General features: G+C 39.3%; 4 protein-coding genes across 4 annotated transcripts in view; 1 reads left to right on the top strand and 3 right to left on the bottom strand.

The window, feature by feature from the left end:
* The window catches only part of LOC109480227 (gastrula zinc finger protein XlCGF8.2DB-like), a 2,587-nt gene extending 1,819 nt beyond the window's left edge, over positions 1–768 (top strand). The window contains exon 4 of the mRNA XM_019782376.1: positions 504–768. Coding sequence (XP_019637935.1) covers positions 504–768 — 265 coding nt within the window. The remainder of the gene's footprint in view (positions 1–503) is intronic.
* Positions 769–2,139: 1,371 nt separating this feature from the next.
* Positions 2,140–3,324, bottom strand: LOC109480226 (zinc finger protein 37-like). Its single transcript, XM_019782375.1, has one exon. It carries the CDS (start codon positions 3,322–3,324, stop codon positions 2,140–2,142), a length of 1,185 nt encoding a protein of 394 aa, XP_019637934.1.
* A 1,220-nt stretch (positions 3,325–4,544) lies between these two features.
* Positions 4,545–8,428, bottom strand: LOC109480296. Its single transcript, XM_019782482.1, has 5 exons — positions 8,199–8,428; positions 7,562–7,795; positions 7,306–7,385; positions 6,334–6,886; positions 4,545–5,956 (listed from the first exon to the last, which is right to left on the bottom strand). Exons 1-5 carry the CDS (start codon positions 8,224–8,226, stop codon positions 5,682–5,684), a joined length of 1,170 nt encoding a protein of 389 aa, XP_019638041.1. The 5' UTR covers positions 8,227–8,428; the 3' UTR covers positions 4,545–5,681.
* Positions 8,429–18,484: 10,056 nt separating this feature from the next.
* On the bottom strand, positions 18,485–26,379 carry LOC109480225. Its single transcript, XM_019782374.1, has 15 exons — positions 26,301–26,379; positions 23,664–23,910; positions 23,164–23,286; positions 22,895–23,015; positions 22,544–22,654; positions 22,300–22,371; positions 22,003–22,083; positions 21,429–21,503; positions 21,002–21,265; positions 20,582–20,770; positions 20,112–20,276; positions 19,651–19,855; positions 19,409–19,539; positions 18,803–18,964; positions 18,485–18,499 (listed from the first exon to the last, which is right to left on the bottom strand). The coding sequence occupies exons 3-15, from the start codon at positions 23,220–23,222 to the stop codon at positions 18,485–18,487; spliced, it is 1,650 nt and encodes a 549-aa protein (XP_019637933.1). The 5' UTR covers positions 23,223–23,286; positions 23,664–23,910; positions 26,301–26,379.
* Between the last annotated feature and the right edge of the window lie 208 nt (positions 26,380–26,587).

The raw sequence follows: 26,587 nt of genomic DNA, 5'->3' as shown, positions 1-26,587 counted from the left end.
GTGTGTGTGAATGTGTGCGTGTATGTGTGTTTTAACTACTACGACGTATCCGTCTTACAACCTATCTGTTTTAATGTACAGTTTCTTGTGCTTTGTACTTGTTAAATAGAAAAGATACGGTGAGCGCTAACCGGTACTTAAAGAGCCTAATGCTAACAGTTTTTTAGATATATAAAAAGTACGCAATTCAGCCCATGGCTGCAATGTACTTTACCTTACCTGATCAAATGATCGAATAAACCATTCATTCATTCATGATGTGTATTGTTTCATTAGTTCTTTGAATTGTTTCTGTTTATTTCATGTTATTCTTGTCTTCTTCGTTTAAATTTAGTTTTATTCAGTATCAATGGTAACTTTAATATTATAGTATTGGGAAGGGCCAAAGAAAAACCAGCAGGTTTCCATCCCTCCTATGCATGTCTACTTAACTTCAATTGTCTTATTTCATTATATTTCGTGAGGGCAAAACAAGCAATAAACAAATTCATTCATTCATGCAGGTGTGTGGACCGTCACATGTCTATCCACACCGGTGAGAAACCCCTGATGTGTGAGGAGTGCGGGTACCGAACGGCGGATCGAGGAAATCTGGTGAAACATATGCGGAAACACACGGGCGTGAAACCGTACACCTGCGGCCTGTGTGACTACTCCATCTCCGACAGAAGGCTGCTCAACAAGCACATGAAGACGCACGAGGAGGGAAATCAAACGGGTATAGAAACCGCTACTTCGGCCGTGAAAGTAAAAAAGGAAAAGTGCTAGACGAAGGATATGGCTAAGACGGGTGTCGTGACTATTGTTGTCTTACACGTATTGAATCTGTCTTTTTTGCGGCGAAGTACTCTTTTGGGAGGACAGTGGCTTGGTATGTCAATTTGATAAGTTTTAGGACATGTGCCAACACAATATGCTGCATTGTGCGTTCATATTACATATACATTTGTAGGTAGAATTTGTAGGTGTAATTTGCTATAATAATATCAGTACAACTGTTTTGAGACTTACTAGCTTCTCACAGTACATAAACTAAGCTATAATAGAAATTGTATAGGCGAAGCTTTGGTATTTGTTAGATTTAGATAACGTTACATAACTTCAGCCGAAGATAAGAACTATAGGTACAGACAAACATGATCTTATATTGCGAATGTCAATAACAGAATGACGAAATATGTGTTACATGGTGTATATTTGATTCCAAACTTTTTATGTAAAGAAATATCAACAGTATATATGTTTTTTTGCAACTGATTAGGTATTAGATTCAGGTATTAAACGTATGGACATGCACAGCTCCCTTTTTAATTTTGTAACAACTTATTGTATTCTAAAACGGTTAAAATATATATAGCAACATTATCATATCTCAGGGTTAATATATCTTATGTAAACGCTATTCATTATGTTCTCAGGTTAATTCATTTCAGTGGGTAAAAATTCTAACCCGAATTCTAAGTTTTATAATGTATCAAACAACATATTTACTTACAGACTAATGATATAAAATATTGTCATTAAACAAAAATCATATGACGTTAAATAAGAAAATTTATAGATAAGTGTTACAATGTAGTTCGCTCTTGTTTATAACTTTAGATATTGCATGTTACAGTAGTCTAATGTGTTACAAAATAGCATGAATAAAAGTTGTAACATACAGTGCAATAACAAATTAAGACAGAAACCCCGCCAAGTCTGCGTATTCTTAGACAAAGTCTTGATAAAAGTTCACACCTTTTTAAGGTAAATATCAAGTGTGGTCATAACCATGAACTATGTAATAACTTTTAACTATTTATACGTTGTTAGGTAAGAAATGACTATAGTTAATAACTATTCATAGGTACTTATTATAACAAATATATGTAACGTAATGTTGTGATTACAACATTGTATGTTAACATGCAGATAAAATGTAATAGATGTTACAATAAAATTACAACACTGTCTAAGCCAACGCTAGTTTTGTTATTGTCCTTTTCACTCATGGCAGATTATTCGTTATAATTATATAAATATATAAGGTTGCCCCTTATACTGTCTTTACTTTACTATCTAAGCCAACGCTAGTTTTGTTATTGTTATCATGACTCATTGCAGACAATTCGTTATAATTATATATAAGGTTGCCGCTTATTGGCTGTTGTAATGACAGCGTGCAATGTGATTGACCAAAGCCTGTTTTCTACCAATAGCATAATCACACAGATCACACTTAAAACGCCTGTTCTTACTCGGTTTCTTGTTGTGAGTTTTCATATGCTGAGTTAAGGAAGACGCATACGCCGTTTTAAACTCACACATCGTACAAACGTACGTCTCATCATCACAGTGTTTAGCCTGGTAATGCATGTCTAAATGCTGCTGTTTTGTGGCCCTGAAATCGCACTCTTTGCACTGGTACAACAGTGAAGCGTGTGTCTTCATGTGAGCGGACAGTTGGTAGTTGTATTTGGCCTTGTAGTCGCATTGGTCACAGGCAAATGACAAACCCTGTTTATGTGTGGCCATGTGGATGGTAAGATGTCCTTTCTTCGCAGCACGGTAGTCGCACTCGCTACACTTGTACGGTCTTTCGCCCGTGTGGGTCCGCATGTGGGTAACCAGATGGGACTTGTGGACTGTCCTGTACCCACATTCGCCGCACATATACGGTAGAGCCCCCATGTGGACCCTTTCTATGTGTTGTTGTCGAGCCATGTTCGTTTTCCAACTGCCACTACATTGCGGGCACGGGTATGGTCTTTCGTCGGTGTGCGTTTTCATGTGTTTGCGTAACGACGCGCTACGCGCAGTGCGAAAATCACACTGTTCGCAGCTGTATGGCTTACTGTCGGTTGTATGTTTCGACACGATATGTTCCCTCAAACAATCTTTCCTCGAGGCCACATAGTCGCATTGCCCGCATGAGTATTTTCTCTCCCCAGCTTCGCGTTTGAGTCCTATGTGCATTTCTTTACAGTGCCTGTTCAGTTTGGTTTTATGAGTCGCTACATAGTCACACTGCGTGCAGCGGTGTTCCGTCTTCTGTTTTCTCTTTTTCGGCATTACGTGTTTTCTACTGTGACGTGTCATCATACGCACGTGTTTTGTCTTGTAAGGGCAGTGGGAACAATAATACATTTTTCCGTCTTCCGCCTGCCCATCTTTTCCAGGTTCATCAGTTGCGTTGGGCGTCTCCAGGACCGTTTCTGACGGTGTGAGGTCTTGACTAGCGGGGTCCGGTGAGTTGGGCTGTGTGGACGTGTAGTCAGCCTCCCCCTGTCCTGCGCTGTAGTCTGTATCACTCCCGACATACTTTCTTGCAGATTTGTCCATTCCTGTAAAAACTGATAAAGTATGGTCGTGACCTAGATGTTAATTCCCTTACGATAGTAGGAATTCGCAAACTGCCGTTGTACGATCACCAAAGCATTGCTACCCTTAAATTACTCAACCTCTTCGTCCCTGGTGTGATACCTAAGGCCTGAAAACTTGGTACCCTTACAGATGCATAATTTGCCTCTCTCTCGAACTTCCCTCAAATTTTAAGCCTAAATGGCTTTTACACATTTTAAAGTTTGTTGTCAACACATATTTCTTACCAAAGGTATAATCGTTACCAATAACATTCCTTATGGGGAAAAGCAGGGGGGGGGGTAGGTTTTGGCCTGTGCACTTACATTTGTAGGCAGGTACATTGTATAACGTTACATTCATCATTAGTCACTTCCTATGTACTGTCCGAATACTGAGTTTCTCAGAAGCTACTGAACGGTCCCCAAACTACATCCAAATATGGTGATGGCCAGGGAAATACCCATAGTTTTGAATGACTCTCAAAGACCTATAGAGTAAGATAGAGTTAACTCATGTGTAACAGTTTGGTTTTAACGGTTAGTACTATATTGAGAGCTACGATTGTCTGATGCTGAACAAAGATCCCTGCACAATGATACTATCGAGTCGATCAGCAGAATCGAAATACGTTTTCTCTTTGCAAGGACGACACCGATCAATAAACCTGATAGAGTTTAGAACACCATCCTTAAGATGTGTTCTTACCTTCAATGAAGCACCGTTTCTGTTGTTTTTTCAAGAGGAAATGGCTCGAGGAATTTCAGAACCGCCTGCGTCTTCACAGAGGGCCATCCGATCACGGGGTCACCAAATTCCTTCACTGTCAACGGTTAGAGGTCAAAGTACCCGCTTACCTTCATAGTGTCTCTGTGAAATTATATAAAGGGCATTGTATGTAAAATGTCATTGGTTATATAGTGACTTTCTTTTGACTTTGTGTTGATTGCGTTGTCTTGTTGACGTTGTATATTTTGAAGATTAGTACGTTTATATTATTTCCTTCGGTTACGATAACGCAAGGAGCTTCAACGTTAGTATTTGTAACATTGTAACCGCAGATTGACCTTAAGTTGGCAGTTTAAATGACCAGAGTGAGTCCATCCACGCAGTGTGTGCAAATATTTGCGGAGAGGATGCAGGACTCGGGAGCTAGGCTGGGTAACCAGACTATATACTTACACGAAATAAGAATCAACCTATCATTATCGACCCTTTATTTTGAGCCAGTTGAAACAACAAAAATACTTCAATGCACTGTTTTTATTCCAAGCTATCTAACAAACGCTGACTGTGTTTCCTTCTGTATCTTCTTATTATGTTCTACAGCAAGAAGCTGCGTTGACTATCGTCTTTCTTCTGGAGAAGAAAGATTGAAGTATGATTGCAGATTAACATAAACAGGATTCTTACATCTAAATATTCTAATGCTTCTTAACATCATTTTAAACTTTCGAGACGTCTCACATTTGAAACGTCTTCAAAGCTGCAAACCTAGTAAAATTTGCTTAATATACACATTGTCAAGCAGAATTTGCGTAATACATACAATCAGAATTTGCGTAATATATACACTGTCAAGCAGAATTTGCTTAATATATACAAGCAGAATTTGCTTAATATATACAAGCAGAATTTGCTTAATATATACAAGCAGATCGCTATTCATAACTTAACTGGAATAAGCAGAAAATGTAATAATAAATGTAATAATAATGAAAAAAGATACATAGTACCATATAAGTATAATGCTACAACAGGCACACTAATATATGGGTCTATTCAACACACACATTACACCAGATATGCTGCAGTTAGCGAGATACAGGCTAGTGTACCTATTTCATATACGTCTATGCTGTTAAGACCCACCTTAGCTTACAGTGGGTTAACAGTAGTACAAGCTAGTGCAATGTGTGCATTGAGTAGACTTATGAAATTTAACTGGATAATATACACTTGCTTTGTCATGTTCACTAGGTTTGCCAAAATCGATTTATTTTAGCCATCCGGATCCCAAGTCCCTTTCCATAGCTATATATTTAGCTATGTTCCCTTTTCACTCTGTGCAGAGCATAGGGGCGGCGCCCATCGCCATTTCTATAGCCCTTGGGCCCACGCAGTTGTGCAAGCACTACAGCAGGGGGGTAGCCTGCTAGTAGCGTTGTGTGCTTGAACTTCCCATACTCTTTCTCATAGATGCTGAGTGCTAAGCAGAGAAAGCAGTATGTACCATTTTTTAAAGTCTTTGGTATGACCCGGCCGGGCTTTGAACTCACGACCTCCTGGTTACAAAGCGAGCACTCTTCTGATTGATTGAGCTATTGTACCAGTACAATTTAGCTTGGTGGGTCTCTTCTAAAAGTATTATATAACTCCTGTCTCTTTCGCGCAATAAGCTCCCCATACAGCTCACTGATTGGCCTGTCACCAGTTTTGCCTTCCTCGTATCTCTCTAACATTTTTCTAATGTCTTTGTCAAGGTCCTGGGCTGCTTCATTAATGATGTGGTCTATTTCTGGCCCTGTGACGCCCGCTGCTCGGGCCAGAGGTACCCAGTCCGGACCTGGTCCTGCAGGGTTACTTAGATGATGGGCAAGTCCTGTAAAAAGACCTGGAAGAGAACAAAGAATGAAAAGTTAGTCTACGTTGCCAATCTCACATGAAAACTTCAGAAAAGGACACTAAACTTGACCACTAATTTTATAAGCATACAGTTCAATGATTGGTGAGATAGAATTTTCAACAATTTTTATTCAAAACAATTAAAGAAAAACTTTACTGTTGATAGTCTTTTTTTGCAAAAATTTACGAACTGCTGTTATTTTCCAATATAGAGAGTATAGTTATCAATGTTGAATCAAGAAGCTTCTGAAGCAACGCAACAAGACGGCTTCTGATTCTGAAGCAAGAAAGCCTCTGAAGCTTACAATACTAAATATTGTACAGAAAGATGAGTTGGAAGAATAAAAAAAAATTAAAAGGACTTACTTTTTGCCACGCTGTCCCTAATCGCAACTCGCACCTTCCTCTCGTAAGCTTCATCACCAGACGAGCTTTCTGTGTCAGAATCTGCCTGAGCTGAAGGCAGCGGGCTGAAGGGAGACTCTGATCTGCCTCCTACAGCACCTAAGGCTTCTAACCCGTCCGAGTCATCATGTGTACTCTCTTGGACAGGGAAGCTCAGTTCATCGCTTGGCACACGCACTAATGCAGCTGCTCTTGCAATTTCTTCTATGTCAGGAGGAATGTCATTAGTATCTTCTGCTGAGCCTGATATTTGTTTAATGCTAGTCTCTTCTTCGTCCTCTTTTTCTGTTCTTAGATCTCTATGTTCAGACATGGGGCCTGCATCCGTTCTATCTTCTTCATGTGCAGAATCTTCTGTACGCTGGTCTGCTGTATCTGGTAGGTCTTCATGCTTGTCTGGTAAGGTTTGTTGAGCTACGGAAGGTTCTGTGGCATCTTCTGTCATTGAAGATTTGCTCTGTTCATCTTCTTTAAGGGGAGGGGTTTGATGGAGAACTACTTCAATACCTCCAGCCTGTTTAGGAATTATAAGTGTGAAAACAATATTTATAGTTAGATGTTCAACTAGGTTAGGTGAAACAAGTCGTTTGGTGTAATGTACCCAGCTACCACCATGCCACATGCCTGCGAAGCTTGTTTGTTACACCAAAAGGCAGTTATACCAGCTATACAGATACAGATGTGTAAGGTTAATTGCTAACATGAAAATTAGGCATAAAAATTTTAATGTCTGCACTTTCTGGAGTTTAAAACTTTCAAACTACATGTACATGTATGTCCTGATGCAAATGTATTAAAGTCTATTAAAAGTTCAAAGCTGCATTCCTGTTTTGTGTTCTTTAACAGCAAAACATCAACTAAAACTAAAACTATCCAATAAGTAATTTTAATGGGCATGCACATTATCTGACATAAATAATCATCATCAATTACCTTGAATACTGGATCCATAGGTGAACTGATTTCTTGGCTACCTCTCCGAATCAATGGTACTGTCTCATCATCATGTGACCCTGAAAAAAATGCAGAAAAAAACAGAATAGTTTATAATATAGAGTTTTTCCTTCACTGCTTGATCACCATTTCAGATTTATAACACTGACACAAACCATTTTTTTCAGTAGCACAAAGGACATACATGTATATGATGCATGATTCTGTACAAATGTACATGTACAATCATACATACCAATATATTGCAGTGAGTCCTCCTCATCTGAGGTATGTACATGTGGCTGAGTGGTTAGGGACCATGGCTTGGGTCTCACAACTGCAGCTGGAACCTTAGATGGCTGCATTTCTGCTTCCTTTCGAATACTGATGCCCTCTGCCCCTTGTGGAGTCTCTTGAAGGTCTGCATGGGGGGATGAAGGCTCTGTGCATGGCTGTTCTTGGCTTAACTCAGGCATATCTGCTCCAATTTCTGTAAAAGACAAAAGTTTTGATGAGCCTGATCTAGTTCTGCAGCAAATCTCAAACTTATTGTAAATTTTCCTTGAATCAATGCAATTAGAAATATATGGACATGCATGTAGACTTTTAGCAGGCAGCATTTGCTTCCATGAGTGTACCTCAAGTTTGTTGGTTTCTTTTCTGGGGGAGCTGTACATGTATTGGGATGTAAATGCCCACTTTTGTAGAAACATAAATGCCTGTAGAAACAAATGCTGCCCACTAGAGGGTTTGTGCAGGATGCTACTAGTATTGCTAGTAAAATGCAGGGATCCGAGAAGTGGAACCTAAGTCAATGAAAGGTAATGTTACTGTAACAACATTAAAAGCAAAGATTCTAAGCTTCCACAAAAACAGTTTACAGTGCAACCTACCTTCCAGATAGCCTGTATTTTCTTCCATGTCCCCTTCTTCAACCTGTCTCCCCACTATGAGAGGTGCAGCTTCCAAATTCTTTTGTTTCACAAGTATTTTTAGATATCTAATGGCACAAACTAGGAAGCCGGCGCAAACAACAGATGCTACAAAACAAGCGCTTGTTATGGCAATTATAAGATTTATCTTTGTTGTGTTGTCAGCTGGTGTCTCTGAAAAAACTGAAAAACAAAGGCAACAATTAGAAAGACAAAGACATCCAAATGCAATTATAATTGTTGCTAAATTTGCATTATTCAGATTCCTCGATACCATGACAATCTAAACCAACTTCAATAAATGTTTGGCGAATAAAAAAATCTTACTTTTACAATTATAATGATTTAAGATGAAATATTCTTTGTCATAGCAACAAAATTGTTGGACAATGTAATGTGTGGTTACTTACATGGCCATGGGGGATAGCCCTATGACATCCCTACTTTCAAACATGCATAGGGTTAGTGTTGTCTGAACATACATGATACATGTACTCAGAGTAGGAGTGTCAGAACATATAAAGGGGTGTCAGAACATAGGGGTGTCTGAAAATAGGGCATGACAACATAGGGGCACCAGAGCATAGGGGTGTCAGAACATAGGGGTGCCTGGACATAGGAGTGTCAGAACATAGGGGTGAAGGAACATAGGGTGTAGGAATATAGTGCTGTCAGAACAGAACATAGGGGTGAAACCAGTTACACAAAGCTTACCTGGTGACTTTGTTGTTCTCAGTATTTCTTGAACTTGTTGAAGTGCTGACAGCCTAATATGATGTTCACTCAGTGTGTGTGAGTCATAATTTTCCGTACTAAGCACTAATTTGACTCCAGGCTCAATCAAGTCTAAATGTCTATTCAGATCTTGTATAACTGTATCCTGTTCTTTAGTATGTCTATGCAAGGTCTTCATTGTAAAACTGTCAGTATCTGTATCATGACTTCTTGCTGCTATTGTGGGTGCATCCTCTGCAAATGCTGTATCGCTTTGTGATGCATCTACTTGTTCTTTTTTAATGTTTTGTAAAGTTTTTTTCATGGCCAACATCTTCATATCCTTTATCATATCATCACTACTGATATGTGTTTTGTTGAAATCTGTGACTGACTTTAAATCTCCACAGAGGGCATCTGAAGTTATAGATCCAGGGCGAAGAATTTCTCTTCCTTCCTGAGTACAGCTGAAACAACAAAGAAACATTTTGTGTAATGATTAACAACCAATTAAGATTGATTTACTGTATGTTTGTGACACTTACAAGTAGATATGACAGCCAGATTGTCAGAGGTGTATAAACCAATACAATACATAAACCTTAGGACAATATGCAACACATAGCACATAGGCCTTTCAATGTTACTGATTTCAGAAATGTACACTAAGTGAGTTTACTTACTTTGTCATAGGTCTGCATTTCTGGAACAAAGACTTTTTGTCACTAAAGGTCCCCTGCTTACACAGTTTGCATCGTCCACCTACATGTATCATAATAGAGGAACACGTGAACATTTTTAGTTTCTTTAACTTCATCTACTAATTGATGGAAAACTGTGTTAATATGTAACTGAAATTTGTGTGCATGTAGTTTTTACTTGAGAGTAACAGTTGGTCAAAATAGTATAAGTTGAATCATCTATTGTCTCAGAACAAATAGTATAAGTTGATTCATCTACTACTGCCTTATGTACGTAGGTCAATTTGGTTGTGCCCATGTATCTGACTGTATGTTTACACATAGTTTAAGACCTACCCTTGCCAAAGTGGTCAGTTGTGCGGCTGTAATGCCGCATTACGTGGTCATTATCAGATCACTTCTGGGGTTACCCCGGCATTAAACTAGCTCCCACTGAACATTGGGAGTAATGCTAGATTGATGCCACGACCATTAATCATCATTAATCATCTGGGCCTTTTGGAGTGGGGCAGAAGCTGTTGCCTGATGTGATCTCCACCCCTGACAGCCTGCCCGACAGCTTGCCAGTGGGGATGGTCACACCAAATTAATCCTGTGCTCTTTGAAAACATATGTGCCTTCTAGGAGGTGAAACATAATCTGTTTTCTTTGAGCTGAAACACAGCATCATACATATCTCCAAGTTTGGCTTGTTTTGACCAAGCTACAGGAGTCTTTTCTTTTCTTTGAATGTCTTTTAACCACTAAATCAAAAGGTCCAGGACCTGTTGGCCTGGGCTGATAGTGACTGCATTTGTATACATACAGAGCCTCCTACATGTGCTATGGGGAGTTGCAAAGGATGGTCTGATCTATCATGTGACCATGTATGGGAACATTCTGCTCCCCCCAGAGGTCATGTGACCTATGGGGGGAGCAGAATGCTCTAAGCTGTCTTGGTCCTACATTGTGTTCTCTCTCTCCACTTCTTGTTAGACATTTGCTACCAGGCACCACATTTTTTTACCAAATGTCTTGAAATTTTAACAGAGCTTGGGAATATACTTCCACAGGTATTCTTTGGTTTAATTTTTTGGATGCAGGCCCTAAAATAATTCAATGTAGCTTTTTTGTAAAAAAAAAAATAGTCCCAAAAAGTATATTGTAACTTATTTGCTCCTGTGTCTTCATATTAGGTCAAATAAAGGACCTAAAATTTGGTATGAGGATAGTGGTTCATGTACGGTGTTGGTGGTTGAAGTATAATGACAAGAAGTCCTAAATGCAACTTCATGTATGTTCTTTTAGGTTGGAATTGCAACAGAATTTCTGAAAATATACCCTGTGTAAAAGGGGGACAAACTTCAGACTGTTTCAGGCCAGGCAGGTTATAGACTGAATTAGGTCAGTCAGGCCTGCTCAGAGGCGGTGGGACGTCAGTTGCTGACACAGGATGTTCTAAATGGTTGAGGATTGTGCTTACTTGAGCCTGGTGCTAATGTAAGGGTCAACCATAACCGAAGACTGTGACAGAGGGCATTAATGCAGGGGAAAGGCAAACTAATTGGTTCAAGGCACTGCAGAGTTGACAGTGGAGGGAGGTGCCTTGGACAGTCATAATCTACTGTGAAATTAGGCACTATACTGGCTGTAATGCAGGATGAATGTTTCAGGGGGTAATGCTGCATAGCAGACCACTTTGGCAAGGGTTATGAAAGTCACTGTACTTTTGTTGTGTCAATAAAGTTCTGGTCAAATGTATCATGTCTCGGAGACTGTCACAAGCCATTGATTCATCATTTACTGTGTTAGATGTAGATGCAGTAAGACCATATTGTTGAGGCACACACAAAAAGTGGCATCAAGTAGCACAGCAATGAATGTCATGATTGTTTTCAAAAACCTAACAACCTTGACACAAATATACAACAACTTACCTCTGGTCATGCCTTTACCAGGAGGACACTGCTTCCTTTTCACACACTGGTTGTTTGTCACCCTGTAGAGCAAGAAAATGTGAGCTCTCTACTTAAGATAAACTGTGTTACACTAGCAATCAACAATTGGAACTGTTCATGATGATTGGTTGTCCATTAGTCATGTAAAAATATTACAATTAGACTCCCTAATAGTACTTGTGTGACTATGTGCATACAATGGCAAAATATAGACCAATGAATGGCTCAAGAAGATTTAAACAATGCTACCATTTCCAGAATAGATATGCCTTGATGTTATGTGTTTGATAGAGTGCTAAATGTAATTACTTACTTAAATGCCCAGTGCTCACAGTGGCACACTGCATTGTGTGTTTTGTCACCTGGCTGCACTGGTTCTTTTATCTGATAGGGGGCGTTGCATGATGTCTTGTGAGGACGACAGGACTTGAAACGGTTATCTTTCCTGCTGTAGGTTCCCTCAGGACAGGGGGTGCAGGTGGATGTGTCAGGTTCATTTGGCAGGCATGGTTCCTCCATAAAGGTACCTGAAAGAAAAGACATTGGATAAAGTTGAACTTCACATGGTTTAAGTCCATGGCATTGTTAAAAAGCTATCATTTGCTAATCTCCAAGCAGATGCTTTAGTGGTAAAGTCTCGATCAACTCGCAAGACATCAAATTGGCCAATTTGATTGTGTCTTGCTGGTTGGTTAGAACTATGCCACTAAACATCTGCTTAAAGCTGAATCATTTGCAACTTAAGACAAAATGATGTTTTATTACACTAGAGACATGATATTTCTCTACTCTTGTTTCAATAGACCAACTTGAAATGGATATATAATTCTACAGTACTACTGAACAATCTAATACAGGGACATCAGATAACTAAACCACAATATCTACGGTAGTCATTAAACAAGGTACAACTTACTACCTCTATATGTACCTCTATATGATATAATACCTCTATTACCTCTGTACCTCTATATGATATAGTATAGATATGTATCTTATCTCTGCCATTATAACTACTAACCTGCTGGGCATGGATCACACATGTTCAGGTCCCATGGAGTGTCCAGGTCTGTACCTGAGCCCTCTGGGTCTGGCAATGGTCCTCCAGTCACCAGTGGAGAGGCAATCACGATGATCTACGAATAAAATAGTAAAAATTTATACTGAATTCATATGATAGTTATCCTGTCTATATAGTTTTTAGTACAGTGTGCTCACACTCACAGCCATAATACCACAGAATACAATACAGTGATTCAAAGTAATTCATATTGCTAAATACTGCATTACATATAATTTGTTAATGAAAGTTATTGTTGATATAACAATCAAGTTAGGGGGAGTGGTGTGTTACACCAAAGGGCAGTTATACCGGCTATACAGATACAGACAGATACAGAAGTTTGTTTCTACTTTTAGTTTTGTACATTAAGTCTATGGCTGCATGTACTTGCAACAGGTGGGGAGGGGGGCATTGACCCCATAATGACCCCATGGCAACTAGGTGTGGGCATGTGATGTCACAGCCTCCATGCTAATTGGTTGAGCCTGGAAACATGTGATCTATAAAGTTTCATTATGATATATCTGTGTGTTTGTATTTGACTGTACATTATATATCATACATGAAGCAACTTCCAGGTTTAACCACCAACATCACCTAGCATATTCAGGTGAGTGCAAAAACTATTTTCCTAAATTTTTTTACCATATTTTGCGTTCTGACATTGGTAATATAAAGAGATAGATTCTTCTAGGTCTGCAGACAGTAGGATTTGGGTCATTGCACACCTAGGCTTGCCTCTATATAGTCTCTAGTCTTTTTCTCCACCCACCCACCCCCCCACCCCAAGGGCAAGACATCAGGGCATATCAGGGGATTTGAACGCAACTATCATGGCACCTAAGTCTCTGGAGTAACAGTGTCCTGTTGGCATGCAATGGTAAGGAGTGGCTTAATGGAACTTCACTACTAGCAAAGGCAGGTCCCTTGTTCTCCTGTGAAACTAAATATCTCCACCTCCCACAACCTTTGTAACTAAATCCTGTAAAGGTAACTAAATCCTGGACTATCGCTGTAGACATCAAGGGTCACTGAGAAGTTAAAAGCTTCTAGAATGTAGTGCTGATCATGATATTGACGTTAAAAATAAATACATGTACTATAGTATAACTGTATAATAACAATATGTCCATATATGTGATGAACTACATGTGTTTGTAACTTGGATTTTTTGTGAATTTAATAGGGATTTCACACTCATCTGTACATTTCCAAGGCCAGATATTAGAAAGTTCTTGTTCTGTCTTAGTGTATGAAACTATGATTACCTTTATTCTTATATTATGTGCAAGTTTTCAGTCTTTTTAAGCTAAAGAGTTTGATGCTTAAGGTCTAGTCTTACACATATATACAAGCATTTCGTAACGGTTCAAAGGTCAACTGTGCACTCAAGTATTTGTGCAACATCTATGGTAAACAGTAGGTATTTATTAAGTCAAAGAATGTGTTGAACTTTTCTTCCTTTTTGTACAAGTCTACAGAAGGCTTTGACATCAGTGACAATTCAAATGCGGAAGATAGGGACTGCTCTAGTACCTGTATGTAACTTAGTACATGCCATGGTACTTATTTGCCTAAAAAACAGGTGTGTCCGTGAACTATATTGACAACCACATTCTTTGTGGTCAGAACACAAGAGAGCATTTCCTGTGAGCTTCTGACTTGAACAAGAATTTGAAGAAAGAATGCTACATATATACAAGGTACTGAAATACAGGGCACGCTACAATTTAAGTAACCCAATGCAATGTTCTGCAATGCACTTGCTGCGCAGTCTACATGTATGTAATCACTGAGCGAGGGGATTCCCCTACACATTTAAACCTGCGTCATACAACAATGCAGCTCCGGCATTGTATTTAAAGGGTATTTAAATGCATGTATGATCATTGTCTCCATACGGTCCAATTACTACATGGGTTTCAAGCAGACATTCCCTTAAAATATGTCATTTCCCAACAATTTAAGAAAGCTGAAGTATTTTAATGGACTGCTATGTCTGTAATACACCTGAGTGATAGCAGACCTCAACAGGAAGACTCTGGTCACAGTGTATATTATATTTTCCATTCAAGCATAACATCTTAGGGTATGGCCGGTCACGTTTTCCTGTTAACACCAGTACGTGATCAGAGTGTACTCAGATCAATTTCTTTGTAATTGAAGTATATTTACTAAGCTATTAATCTTTATTTGACTACGGTCCACTGTTAGTTTGGTTGTGACTGCTTATATTTCTGTCTATGTATGGCACCTGCGAATAGCTCCAAACAAGACAAATTCTTGATGTCTTCATGGCTGCCACAAATGTGTTCAGCTGAAAAAGGGACTACATGTACATGTCGATTCATACACGAATAGTTAAATGATTTAACAAGTACAAAATGTACCTGTTTAAAACCTCCTTGGTTTCACCAAGTTTTAGAAATACATAACGTTAACAAAACCAAACCAGGAGCAATCAAACAAGGAATATTATTGATATGATTATGGGGGATCTTGCACCTGTTCCTTCTAATCTTCTTATAATGTAAACCATGATGTAAGACTCAGACAATTCCTGTTTTCAACCCCCTCCAGAAGTCAGAAGACCAGCACGTGCTAATAACCCACGCTTCTCGTTTCAAAGGGAAAGAAGTGGGTGTAAAGGGTGGGGGGAGGGGGGCGAGGTTCAAGTCAAGAACATTAAACATCTATACTGTGGTTCTTTGATAAAATTTCAGATTTCATTACATATTCTCAGTTGTGACGCTAGTATTTCCGGACACAGAAGTACATTTAATACAACTAATGCAACATGCATGTTACTTCCTTGCCCATGCCGAATTGTATAATATGATATACGTAAAACTTCATATTCAAAGCAACTCACTCACTCGTATTTTAAAAATACAATGCCATAAAGATATTTCTATACTCACAAAGACTGTGTGAAGAGACGTTCTGGTCACTCTGAGGTGACTGCAATGTTGGCCCAAGAAGAAGATCATTTTTGCTGTTCTCTCCGGGCTTGACATGAATTGTAGATTGAAGTTTTCCCTCCCACACTGAATGTAGATATAGCAGGACTGTGGCTGATGTCTGGTCACCGTCTTCTTCCTGATATTTGTACCTACAACTTTACCTATGCGACGCTACACTGAAAGCCTCCAGGTGTAACACGTGCGTTCAGGAACAAAGAACACTGCTGGTCGCTATAACGTTACTAGGACTTCGGACGCTCCCCAAAATCTGTGAACTTTACGACAGGTATCGAGGTTGTTGTATTCTTACAAAATGAGGAAATGAGGCTTCTATGGGGGTTTTAGAAGCTACTGAACTGCCAAACACTCGAAGATATCCAGGAATGCTATCCACACTTTGGAAGGAAGGATTTTCGGTGGTGGCTACGGCCAAGGCAGAACGGCAAACCAAACCCCGCTGTCGTCATACACGAATGGGTACCCCTTTTTAGATTTGGAGGTCAAAGTTCAATGAGAACAATGCAACCCATAGACCTGACTCATGTCGCAATATCACAGTTGACTCATTTGAACACTTTGGAGCCAATGATGAACTGGATAAATTTGTACATTGTCAAACCAAGGAAAAAATGAGGGAGGAAATGCGGTTTGTTTTCTCAGATTTGTTTTGTTAAATGACTCAACTTCGTCGGGTGAATGTTTATGTCGTTCCTATGATCACACACACAGGACACACAGCAAGCAAATTCTATTGATTCCTCCGCAGACTCCAAATCTAATGCGATAGGACGAAAAAAAAAAACAAAAAACAAAAAAAAAAGGGGGTCATGTATTAAAGGCTTAATGTAAACGTTCATGTAACTTGATGATTCTGCTGAAACAGAGCAGGCTTTTCTCGATTGTTGACAGTCTGGGCCATGACCTGAACTTGACTAGTATCTGATCACGTACATTGTAGGCCATTCATGATAGGCTGAGTCAGCAAGCATCGTAGGCGGCCGCAAATGAACGAAACAAAGTTAGATAAAATACGGCAACATGAGAGAAATTTTAAAGATGAACAGAATTTAAATGACGAAGGTGATAAATATAAAAAATGAACCGAAACAAGTTACAGTTCCATAACCCAGTACAGTAGTAGGTCCGTCATCCCAGTCGACGGGTGATAACATATTATAAGATGTCCACCTTTCACATCCATCTATCAGATAACACTATGAAATTATAGTTTTGTATCAATAATTATGCAAATCAGGTTTTCAATTTCATAAATGATGGCCGATGTTACTCTCGTTCTCAACTTGACAGCAGACTTAATCATATACTTTAGTCCTAATCATTATGCAAATTCGATCCAGATTTGCATAATTAACATGTATTTATGACAAACATCACTTGAGTACCATGTTATACATGTAAGTTAAGAAAGTAAGTTCACAACCTAGTTACACAGCATAGAGTAGCTGTAATGATTCAGACCACCGTACAATTAAGGTCATATCGATTTATTTGTACTGATATTTTATTGATGTTGAATTCCGCTGAAAAAAATTAAATATGATTAACGCTACACACTATGTGTTATTGTACATATTGACAGGTTTGAATACTTTTGCTGCCAAAACATATAAATAGTGAAACAGTTGCGTTTGTATAAAAAACACAAATATTGGCTACATTGTCTATGTCTCTATGGAATAAACCAGATCTTACTAGATCTACCTATGAATGTTGACAGTGTTTCTTTTAGAAAATCTTATACATTCCTTATTGTGTTTTACAGCAAGGAGCTGCAGCGACTATGCCGTTCGGGAGGACAAGAAAGGTTGTCTGGATATACGTCCAAATAAACTATGATATAGGCTTTATGATCTATGAAGCAGTATACAGTAGTATATTCAATGAATTTGTGTCGTACACAGAAACATTCACTTGGCACATCACATATACTCATTGCTTTGAATTCAAGACTTCCCAATGTAACTTAAACATGTCTGCTTTTCGTACGAAAACAAAGGTTAGCTATGCTTATCCATTCCACTTAAGCAATTTTCTACAATGCATCTACAAATATGTACATTCACGATCTTATTACATTATGTACATTTTGTATTATGGCACAAGTCAGATCAAGACTAGAACTGGAACTGTGCCATAAGACACGCTATACTTTAAGAAGTTGCCGTCCAACATAACTCATCGACATACACGGATTTCCACCGAACGGCAAACCATTCAACTAATTTAGAGTGCAACATTTTTTCTTCTTCCACAAAAATAGTAGTCCAAACGTTTCAACAAGCTCGTCTAACTGAAAAAAAAAACATGTACTTGTTTCAGTCCATTCATGGTTTGCCGATTCGGAAGATGATGCGTCTTACAATGTCTCAGATTATGTATTTTTCGAATAGTCTAGAAATAAGCTGCAGCAAATACTATGCCTCCAATTTCTGACTAAAGATAAGTTAAAAATAACGGTTGTAACTACCGTGCACAAAGGCCAAAGTATATTCACAACAACTTATGGACCGCTAGTCCTACTCAGAGATTGATGTATGATATCATACATCAATTGTACTACAAAAAATGTCTACAATTTTTAAGCACACGCCAAATCATATCTACGTATAACCGTTACATGTCCTGGGACTAAAATGGCCCTACGTACAAATGCACTGCATGGAGATATAAGCTTGTATATACCCAAGTGTTAATCGTACCTAACATGCAGTTTCCCCTTTGCACATCTTTCTCCTTCATACACCATTGTGAAAGTACAGACGACATGGAAATACATACAAACTTAATATGTTAAGTAGTAAATGACTTGATATCAAAGCTGCGCCTTTTCTGACTCATGACTCCTAGTTTAGTCGTTGGAAGGCTGAAATGATCAAGAAAGAAAGATACAGTCATAACTTGTCATAACAGTTACAGCACAGTTAATTGAAATGTTAAATTGTAATCAAATCAATCGCAATGTCGACGTCGTACTAGACTGATACCTACTAGGAGCTTGAAAACTTGTCTGGTACTTTTTTTTTCCATCATAGTTGAGGCTACAGGTAACGTAGGTAATACAGCAAATCGTTAGATAATGTACTTCACTTGTAAAAGACCGTGCAATATTCGTAAAGATATGAAATACATTCAATCGAAACATTGGTATATGTTTGTTTTTACTTACGTAGTTCAGTCCGTGCACGTGCAACACTTCACGCAGATCTGCGGTGACCCCGGCGCCTCGAATCGCCTCCAATGCCTCCGTGTACCCGGTAGGAGTGAACTCGATGATCGTCAGTAGCATCTCCGCCTGGTGCCGTGTGATTTTCTCCTCATCTGACAGCAACTATCATGAAATAAAAAGTGTTCACTAAATCATTTGAATGCTGCCTGTAAGCACCAAAGATTATGAGTGTTTCAGGGAATAATCTTAGCTGGTGCAGGCAATGCAGCAATGAACATACATTGCTGCTGAACCACAACAGGTAAATTGATCTGGAAGTAAAGGGACATGACACCAAACGAATACACCTTCAGTAACAATATTAGAAATAGCCATAGCATACACAGATATTGCCACATGTATGTCGGACAATTTGAATGTTAATGCGCGGTATCAACTTCTAGGGTATAGGGCTGGGGTTTCCTAGTCTTACCTTGCACAGAAATTACAGAAAACTGTCTACTGCTTAAATACAGATCTAGACATTTTCAACTATGTTTGTGTTATGTGACCTTCCACGTTAAAATTACATTTGACTTTGAGTATCAGCTGCCCTTTATCACTTACCTGAGGTAAGCTGAAGTTGATCAGGGGTTGTCCCAGTGTGGTCTCAACGCGCTGGCAAAGACCCTCAAGTACAGTCGGTGGTATGGCCTGCTGCTCGTTTTGGCCACTGGTGATGACGAAGTCGGCATATGCTGTAACACAGGCATATAGCCCTTTAGTGACTTTGAATTCGACACTATTTTGACATCTGTATCTCAACAAATAGCAAGTAAATAGAAATATGAGATTACAGGAATGTTTACCTTCAGTGAGGACTCGGCGAACAGGACAGTTGGACTTGTTGGTGCAGTCTCGGAGGGCGTGAAGAAGCATACACATCACTTTTCTGTATATGCTCTCCCTGGCGAACTGAGGGTCCCCAGCATTGCAGAGGAACTTGGACAGTAATATTCTGGACAGCCGTGCTGACGATAGGTCACTCCACGGGAAGCGTGCACAGTGAGAAGACTGTGTGTGGTAAAATAATCATGCTAATTACATAACGAAAAATGTAGAAAAATACATAACGTTATTGATGTGTTGCCTAGTTGTATAATAGCACAAGGTGTCTTTGTCATGCAAGTGTTTCATGTGATAAAAGTGATAAGCCACAAACAGATTAAACGTTGATGTTTCATTGATTCAATGAATCTAATAACATCCCAAAAGAAAGCCCAATTCATGGTTCTGTGCAGATTCTGATCACTTTACCGTATTAACTGACCTTGTATTTTAGGTATCCCTTACACGTCTCCAGATCGTCGCATATTCTAACCACTGCAATGCTGTCACCAAAGTCGTACTCTTCACTCGCGATCAGCTCCACTGCCGTCTCCGCACATTCCCAGCTTGGGAGGCTGAACTGGCACAACACCATCCGTACGTTCCTCTGAAATAAGTTACACAGTAACTTTTCAAGATCAAGATCAATAGATTTATATGCATTTCCATTAAAGGGTACTGGCAATTTATGTTACATCATACTTCGCACAAGAGATATGAAGGGTAGCAGAAGAAATTTTGATAAGAAATGTAGGCAGCCAATAACAAGACAATGATCAATGAACGTGAGTAGGAGTGTTTCAGAGTTCTTATACCGTATTTAACGTCACCATTGTTGCAGTGACAAGACGTAAATACATACTGATACAAGAAACACATCACTTCTGCTCAGTGCTATTGAAAGAATCTTACCTCATGGTCACCATCCTTTAACTCCACGCGCTGGGGATTTTCATCTGCTCGCCAAATGTGCTCCTCGAATGGACGGAGTTTTTCCCGTTGTATAGCCAGGATGGCCTTCTCTTTGTCACCGCCGTTCTCCTGTAGGGCGGTCAGTACCTGGTCCTGCTCAAAGTCATGGTCCTGCATCATCTGGACGAACTGCATGCCAAACATTGAAGATGGTTACACAATATTAGGCACATAATATGTAGATGATACTAGACATGGTAGGCACACTAGGCATCTATGTTGATATGTGTTAAGTCCATTCAAAATTGTGTACATGTAGTGCATGTTCCAATCACTCATTGAATACATTTCTGAATGTATAATATACTTGCAAAAGCAGTTTTTTTTTATACAACATGATAACAAATTTAGAATAAAAACCTTTTTCCGCCTGCTGTCGATGCACTCTTTGATGGATTTGGCGATGTCTCCTTCTTGCTTCCTCAGAGCTTCTGCTGCTTCTTGTGTAGTGATGACCCCAACGATGTTCGCCCTCAGTTTCTTCCCTTCCTCTGTTGCCTGTGCCGCAGTGCTGGCCACAAGCTCCCGCCAGTTCGCCTTTAACCAGTCAACAGGGTTGGCATTCCCACAATGTAACAGCGCTGCTTGGACTTCTTCTGGGAGGAAGCCTGCATGCTCTGCTTCCTGTGAATAGTAATATTAATAGTGATTCGAAAACGAAAGAAGCTCTCACGACACGAGAGTAGTGATTGGCAAATTAAAACAAAACCTGCTTTCTACGATCATGGTATAGAGTGGGTGGGTTCGTTGATGCCCTATTTGTATAGAAGTGAATATCGGAACCTACCCTGAACCACTTGATCATCTGAAGGCCCTCTTCTTGTTGTCTCCATTCTACCGGGGCCCCATCCAACTCCCTTTGCTAATTGAAAAATGAAACATATCATAAGAAGTGGCACATTAACTCAACCAGCTACATTACTGTCAATCAATAGATATCAGAAATTTGCAATGACGTGTTAAACAGCTATTCATCCAAAGTGGATTGACAAGGAACTAACTGGATGAATGAATGAATGAATGAATGAATGAATGAATGAATGAATGAATGAATGAATGAATAGGGAACTTGCGACAACAGTATTTACTAATAGGCATTTGTCCTGTACTGAACGTTCAGGAACAACCTAAACAATAAGTGGCAATGATAAACAGTAATCCACAAGATGAAGCATATAGTTCCAACAGAAACATTGTGAACACGTACTTGGATGCCTATACAGACATAGAGAGCTATGTCATATGGCCTTGTGTTGTACAATGTAGAAATTGGACTGGTCTTGAACAAAGGTCCAAAATGTTTATAATCAGCCATTACCTGCAGATTTATAAACTCAGTTTATAACTTATAATCTCCATACCATTTCCAGAAACGCGTAGTTTCCACTACTCTCGTCTGCAGGATCCGAGTTTGGGTCCGAGTCATCAGAGTTTTCATCTTCCTGAAATAAAAGTTGTCCATGTTTTATAAATTGAGTTTCCATAATACATAATACGTACAATAGATTCTAAGATTATAGTGAAGGTCAAAAAAGGCGCTGTGATAAATATAATGTTAGGTATTATAAGCTGAGATAATAGGGTGATAACGGATTTTTGCTTGTTTAGTTATACATGGTTAGTAGGTCTCAAACAGAATATAGTAAGGAGGGGCTTACCTGGTTCTGCACAGGAAGCAGCTTGTCTCTGATGTCCTCTTTCCTGCTCATAGACACTGGTAATGGCTGCATCTGAGAAATGAAAGCATCGGCAACATCTTCGGAAAATGGGGCAGGTATACAACAAGGGAAACAATAAGACGAAGAATCAACAGCACATGGCCAAGCATTTACATCAAAGAGCTAACTATTCATTTTTTTTTCTTTTGGTAAACTAAAAGTTTTGAAATGCATTCTCTCTTACCTCAGAATTTGGAATCCCTTGAAGCAGTCTTTCGATAAGGTCAATTATCTTGTCGAACTCGGTGTTGCTGAGTTTCTCTCCTCTCTTCGACCATTCGAAGTCCAGCTCAGTCTAAGAAGACAGAAAGCTACATCATGTCAAGGTGTTGAATCCAAAACTTGTATTGTAATGCATAATTCGATTGTAATGTCTTTGCAAACAAGTCTAGCCCTTTCCAATATCAACAATTGCTACAACAGGTATAAGCTGCCCTGGTTGTGCGTGCTGAACAGCCAATAAACAAATAATCGCAAATTTACAAGAATCAAAGGGAAACTTTCTTGTTGTACTCGCATAAGACAATTCCGTTACCTTATTTAGTATGAAGGGAAGAGGATTCTCCTGTCCATCCCAGACCACGAGCATTTTCCCTACAGTCCCGTTGAAATTCGCGCAACTGATGGTGATAACCACTCCTCCATCTAGTGTTCGGCTGGAAAATTACACATATAAAACCATTATCATGAATGTATAAAACATTATTGCCAGACCATCACAATATCATTGAATGATAAGACACCTACAATCCTGTAGCATTAAACAATATGTCTTAGACATCAAATCACCGTCTAAACACTTACAATTTCTTCAGCTGTCTTGCTCTTGTTGACACGGGTGTCCCGGGCAAGTCGAATATCATATTTCTCAGCCCATCTTCTATAAGACCCTTGACCGTGTCATGAACGTCCTTGACTTCAAGGATACTAAATGGTAAATATTTGAGAAAATCAGAGTAAGTCACCTGGCAATGTATTAATAAAGTAAAGAATTGAATATGAAAAAAACTAGACTAATTAGACTAATTATCCAATAACAATAATAGGAATATTCCTATCTAACTTTCAGGACTGTTGCAATTTTCAAGATCTTTAATGATTTATCACTTATTTATTCTTTGTGTCAGGCACGAAGGCCCAATTCATTACATATTCAAAAACAATGAAGCTTTGATTCATAACAGCAAGCGATATGCATGCCATTGTTCGGAAATCAGATATTATGAAAAGGCTTCAATGGGGAACAACAAATGATGATAACAATGTTCTTGTTAAGTTGATGTTTACATGTTTATAATATGTACCTGTCCAATGCCCTGATCTGTATGTCCCCCGCAGTGAGCTCCTGCGGGGTGACGTCGCCATTTTGTACATGGCGAGGAGACAAGCATCTTTCCACATAGCCAGGCTGACAGTAAACTCTTTCCTGCCTGTCCTGGCATGCTGTGGCTTCTCCAGGACCACTGGTACCCCGACGAAAGCATTCTTCAGAATGGATACCGCAATGTACAGGTACACGCCTGGTTCGAGGTTCTCTCTCGCGACGTTGTCCTAATGTTAAATACGGGATTAAAAAGCCGATGTAGTCATGTCCGTTCTGACAAATTTATACTTTTGTAACTGCTGTTACATGTATCAGAAGAAGGCGTTTTAAACGTATCTGTATCGGTATAGCAGGTATAACCGCCCTTCGGCTATACGTACCAATACAGATACGTACACCCAAAATCAGTTGTTTCCTCATTAAAATGATTTTTTATAATCGTAAAAACTGACTAATGTAAGAAAATTGATTTAATTGTTTTTAAGCCATCAATGAAGGCTTACTTCCTGAAACGACAGGACAGTACAGTTGAGTAGGATTCAGACTGGAAACTTTTTTAAAGGCATCTCTCTTCTATGCAATGGCTGCCTATATGAATAGTGACGTGCCAGGGACATTCATGCTTCGGTAATCATTAACCCATCATGACCTAAGGAGGCGACTAAACAAAGCTGCCACCAGAAGCAAACATCAAATATCCACCATCAACAAAGCCCTTTAAGGTATGCGACTCTGGCCAGCCAATAAGGAACCGACCATTGCATGGCATGCATGTTGACAAAGCACACGGTATTATAGAATGTGTACAGGTAACACCTGCCTTTTGTCATCTTGATTGACAAGGTCATGACCTAGTCTCCAGGGTAGGTTCAGACGAATGGCGGGAAAAGTTTAACAAAGCAGAGGGCAAAGGTTGTCTTATTCAACAGTCGTCCATTGATTCTGGCCGTCGTCTTTTGGGTGTAGATATGAAATTTGAACCAAGACAAACCAACCGCTCGAATTAATGACAATATTGTTCTGTACGAGTTATTTGTAGGGTGCGCCATTCTTTTTGTTTAAAGTTCAGCTATACCGCTCCTCTAAATTTTAGGTCAAATTGTGCGCACGAGTGTCAAAAACCAAAGATGTACAAAGTGGCCGAAACCTTTATCTAGTAAATAAGTTTTACTCTCTCATCCTGTTACAGGTTTTTAGACACTTTCTGGCGTAGAGACAAGAAAGACATTAGGGATAATGTTTCAAGCCATTATGAACAGTGATTTGACAAACATTACAGATTGCCCCAACTAATATAACGTGGATACCATGGCGCCCCTATCCATCCGAGCTTACATTAGAAAATAACATGATTTAGTATTGATAAGCCTCGTTGGCCAATCTTCAGTACCAAACCAAAACGAGTATTTCATAATCTGTCCGTAGAATAACATCCCAATATCTGTACTTAGTACAGTTACTGTATAAGGGTCCTATCTGCGTATATATTAGAAACTACATTTTCTCATATGATTGCATATTCTTCATTGCAGTCCATTTTCTGGCATATTATGTCTGAGTCTATATGTGAGGCCTATGGTTAGGCTTCACCTCACTATACACAAAAAATACAACATTCACCAAACTGTAACAGAATGATTCATATGCTATCATAGTGGTGCCATACACTTACCTTATAGATTCCTGGTATGTACCAACTTCAGAATTGACGAAGTTGTTACTAAGTAATACCAGAATGTGTGAACACTTTTAAAAACTATCTGTGAACATCATGATGGTATCAAGTGGCCACTAGAAATACCCATGAATTTTGCCTACGGGAAAAATATTCTCTCATTCCTTAGACTTGGTATCAAGGTTTAGGTAAAATGTACATGAATGACTAACCACGGAATTCTAATTGTAAACCATGTTCAAATATTTCATTTTGTGAGTTGGTATATGTACACATCTTGATCATGCACACACTCTTTCAACAATATTCAGAAATTGTCTGTTTCTGATGGTATGTTAGTAGTCCAAAGACAAATTCATTGCAAATGAATAGGAAGGTTCCTGTGTTGTGCTGTCAATGGTGCTGAACAAACATACATGTATTTTGATATGCCATACGCGCTTGTGTATATACGTTAGCAGTACAAATTCGTGAAAATTCGGTCCTTTCGTTTGTCGTGAATCACCTCTATTGTGACTACCTTAGCCTAAACAGCAAGAGAACATGTATGGAGCGGCACCAGTATGTTAGCTGTTTTATAACTTTAAAAGCAAGATGAGGTGGGTCGTGGGAGGGCGTTCAAATATTGTGGTTCCGGTCTAACTATTTTGTCGACTTTCTGCAAAAATACTACGCAATTTATGCGATCCGTAGGCTAAATGTATCACATACATTTGAAAGAAACGTGAAGTATCCCACTAGTGCACTGTTTTCCGTTTTGTCGCGTGTCATATGACACGGAATGACTTATTGCAGTGGCAATAGGTGACAACCATGGCACATTTGCACGTGCGAACCATGTCTACCTTTAATAAGCTGCCTCTCTCGGGCTCGACAAGACTAGTACAACATCATCACATCTTTGAAAACCATTGATAATGTTGTTACTCTGTTGAAACTTACCTGGCAATTGTCGTTTACCCCAGAAACCGCGTTAACCGCAGACCGGCCAGAGGCAACCTTCTCTGCTTCCGCCATTTTTCATGACACCTGGAACCTGAGTCCCGAACCTGCACGTACAACGGCCGCATAAGCTCGCGCAAGACCCGTCGGTCAACAGATGCGTCATATCCGTCGGCGCAGATGAAACATATCTATGGTCGACAGTAGGAGTCTAGAACTTAGATCCTAGAAAGATGGTGTGATGACAAGGACGGTGATATAATAGCTGTCCCCATTAAATTCACCAA

This window comes from Branchiostoma belcheri, unplaced genomic scaffold (genome assembly GCF_001625305.1).
Source record: "Branchiostoma belcheri isolate BF01 breed outbred unplaced genomic scaffold, Haploidv18h27 scaffold50, whole genome shotgun sequence".
In the NCBI taxonomy this organism is placed as follows: Eukaryota; Metazoa; Chordata; class Leptocardii; order Amphioxiformes; family Branchiostomatidae; genus Branchiostoma; species Branchiostoma belcheri.
The sequence above is the reverse complement of the archived record's forward strand: the minus strand, read 5'-3'. Positions and strand labels throughout refer to the sequence as shown.

Bases quoted from the DNA above. Each gene is read 5' to 3' on its own strand.
- LOC109480226 (XM_019782375.1), bottom strand. From the start codon at position 3,324: ATGGACAAATCTGCAAGAAAGTATGTCGGGAGTGATACAGACTACAGC.
- LOC109480296 (XM_019782482.1), bottom strand. From the start codon at position 8,226: ATGGAAGAAAATACAGGCTATCTGGAAG. The intron at 7,796-8,198 runs GTAGGTTGCACT...TGTCTTTTACAG, and splicing joins AAATACAGGCTATCTGGAAG to AAATTGGAGCAGATATGCCT. The intron at 5,957-6,333 runs GTAAGTCCTTTT...GTTCTCTTCCAG, and splicing joins TAGGGACAGCGTGGCAAAAA to GTCTTTTTACAGGACTTGCC.
- LOC109480225 (XM_019782374.1), bottom strand. From the start codon at position 23,222: ATGATATTCGACTTGCCCGGGACACCCGTGTCAACAAGAGCAAGACAG. The intron at 20,277-20,581 runs GTAAGATTCTTT...AACTTATTTCAG, and splicing joins TAAAGGATGGTGACCATGAG to AGGAACGTACGGATGGTGTT. The intron at 19,856-20,111 runs GTCAGTTAATAC...TACCACACACAG, and splicing joins AGGGATACCTAAAATACAAG to TCTTCTCACTGTGCACGCTT.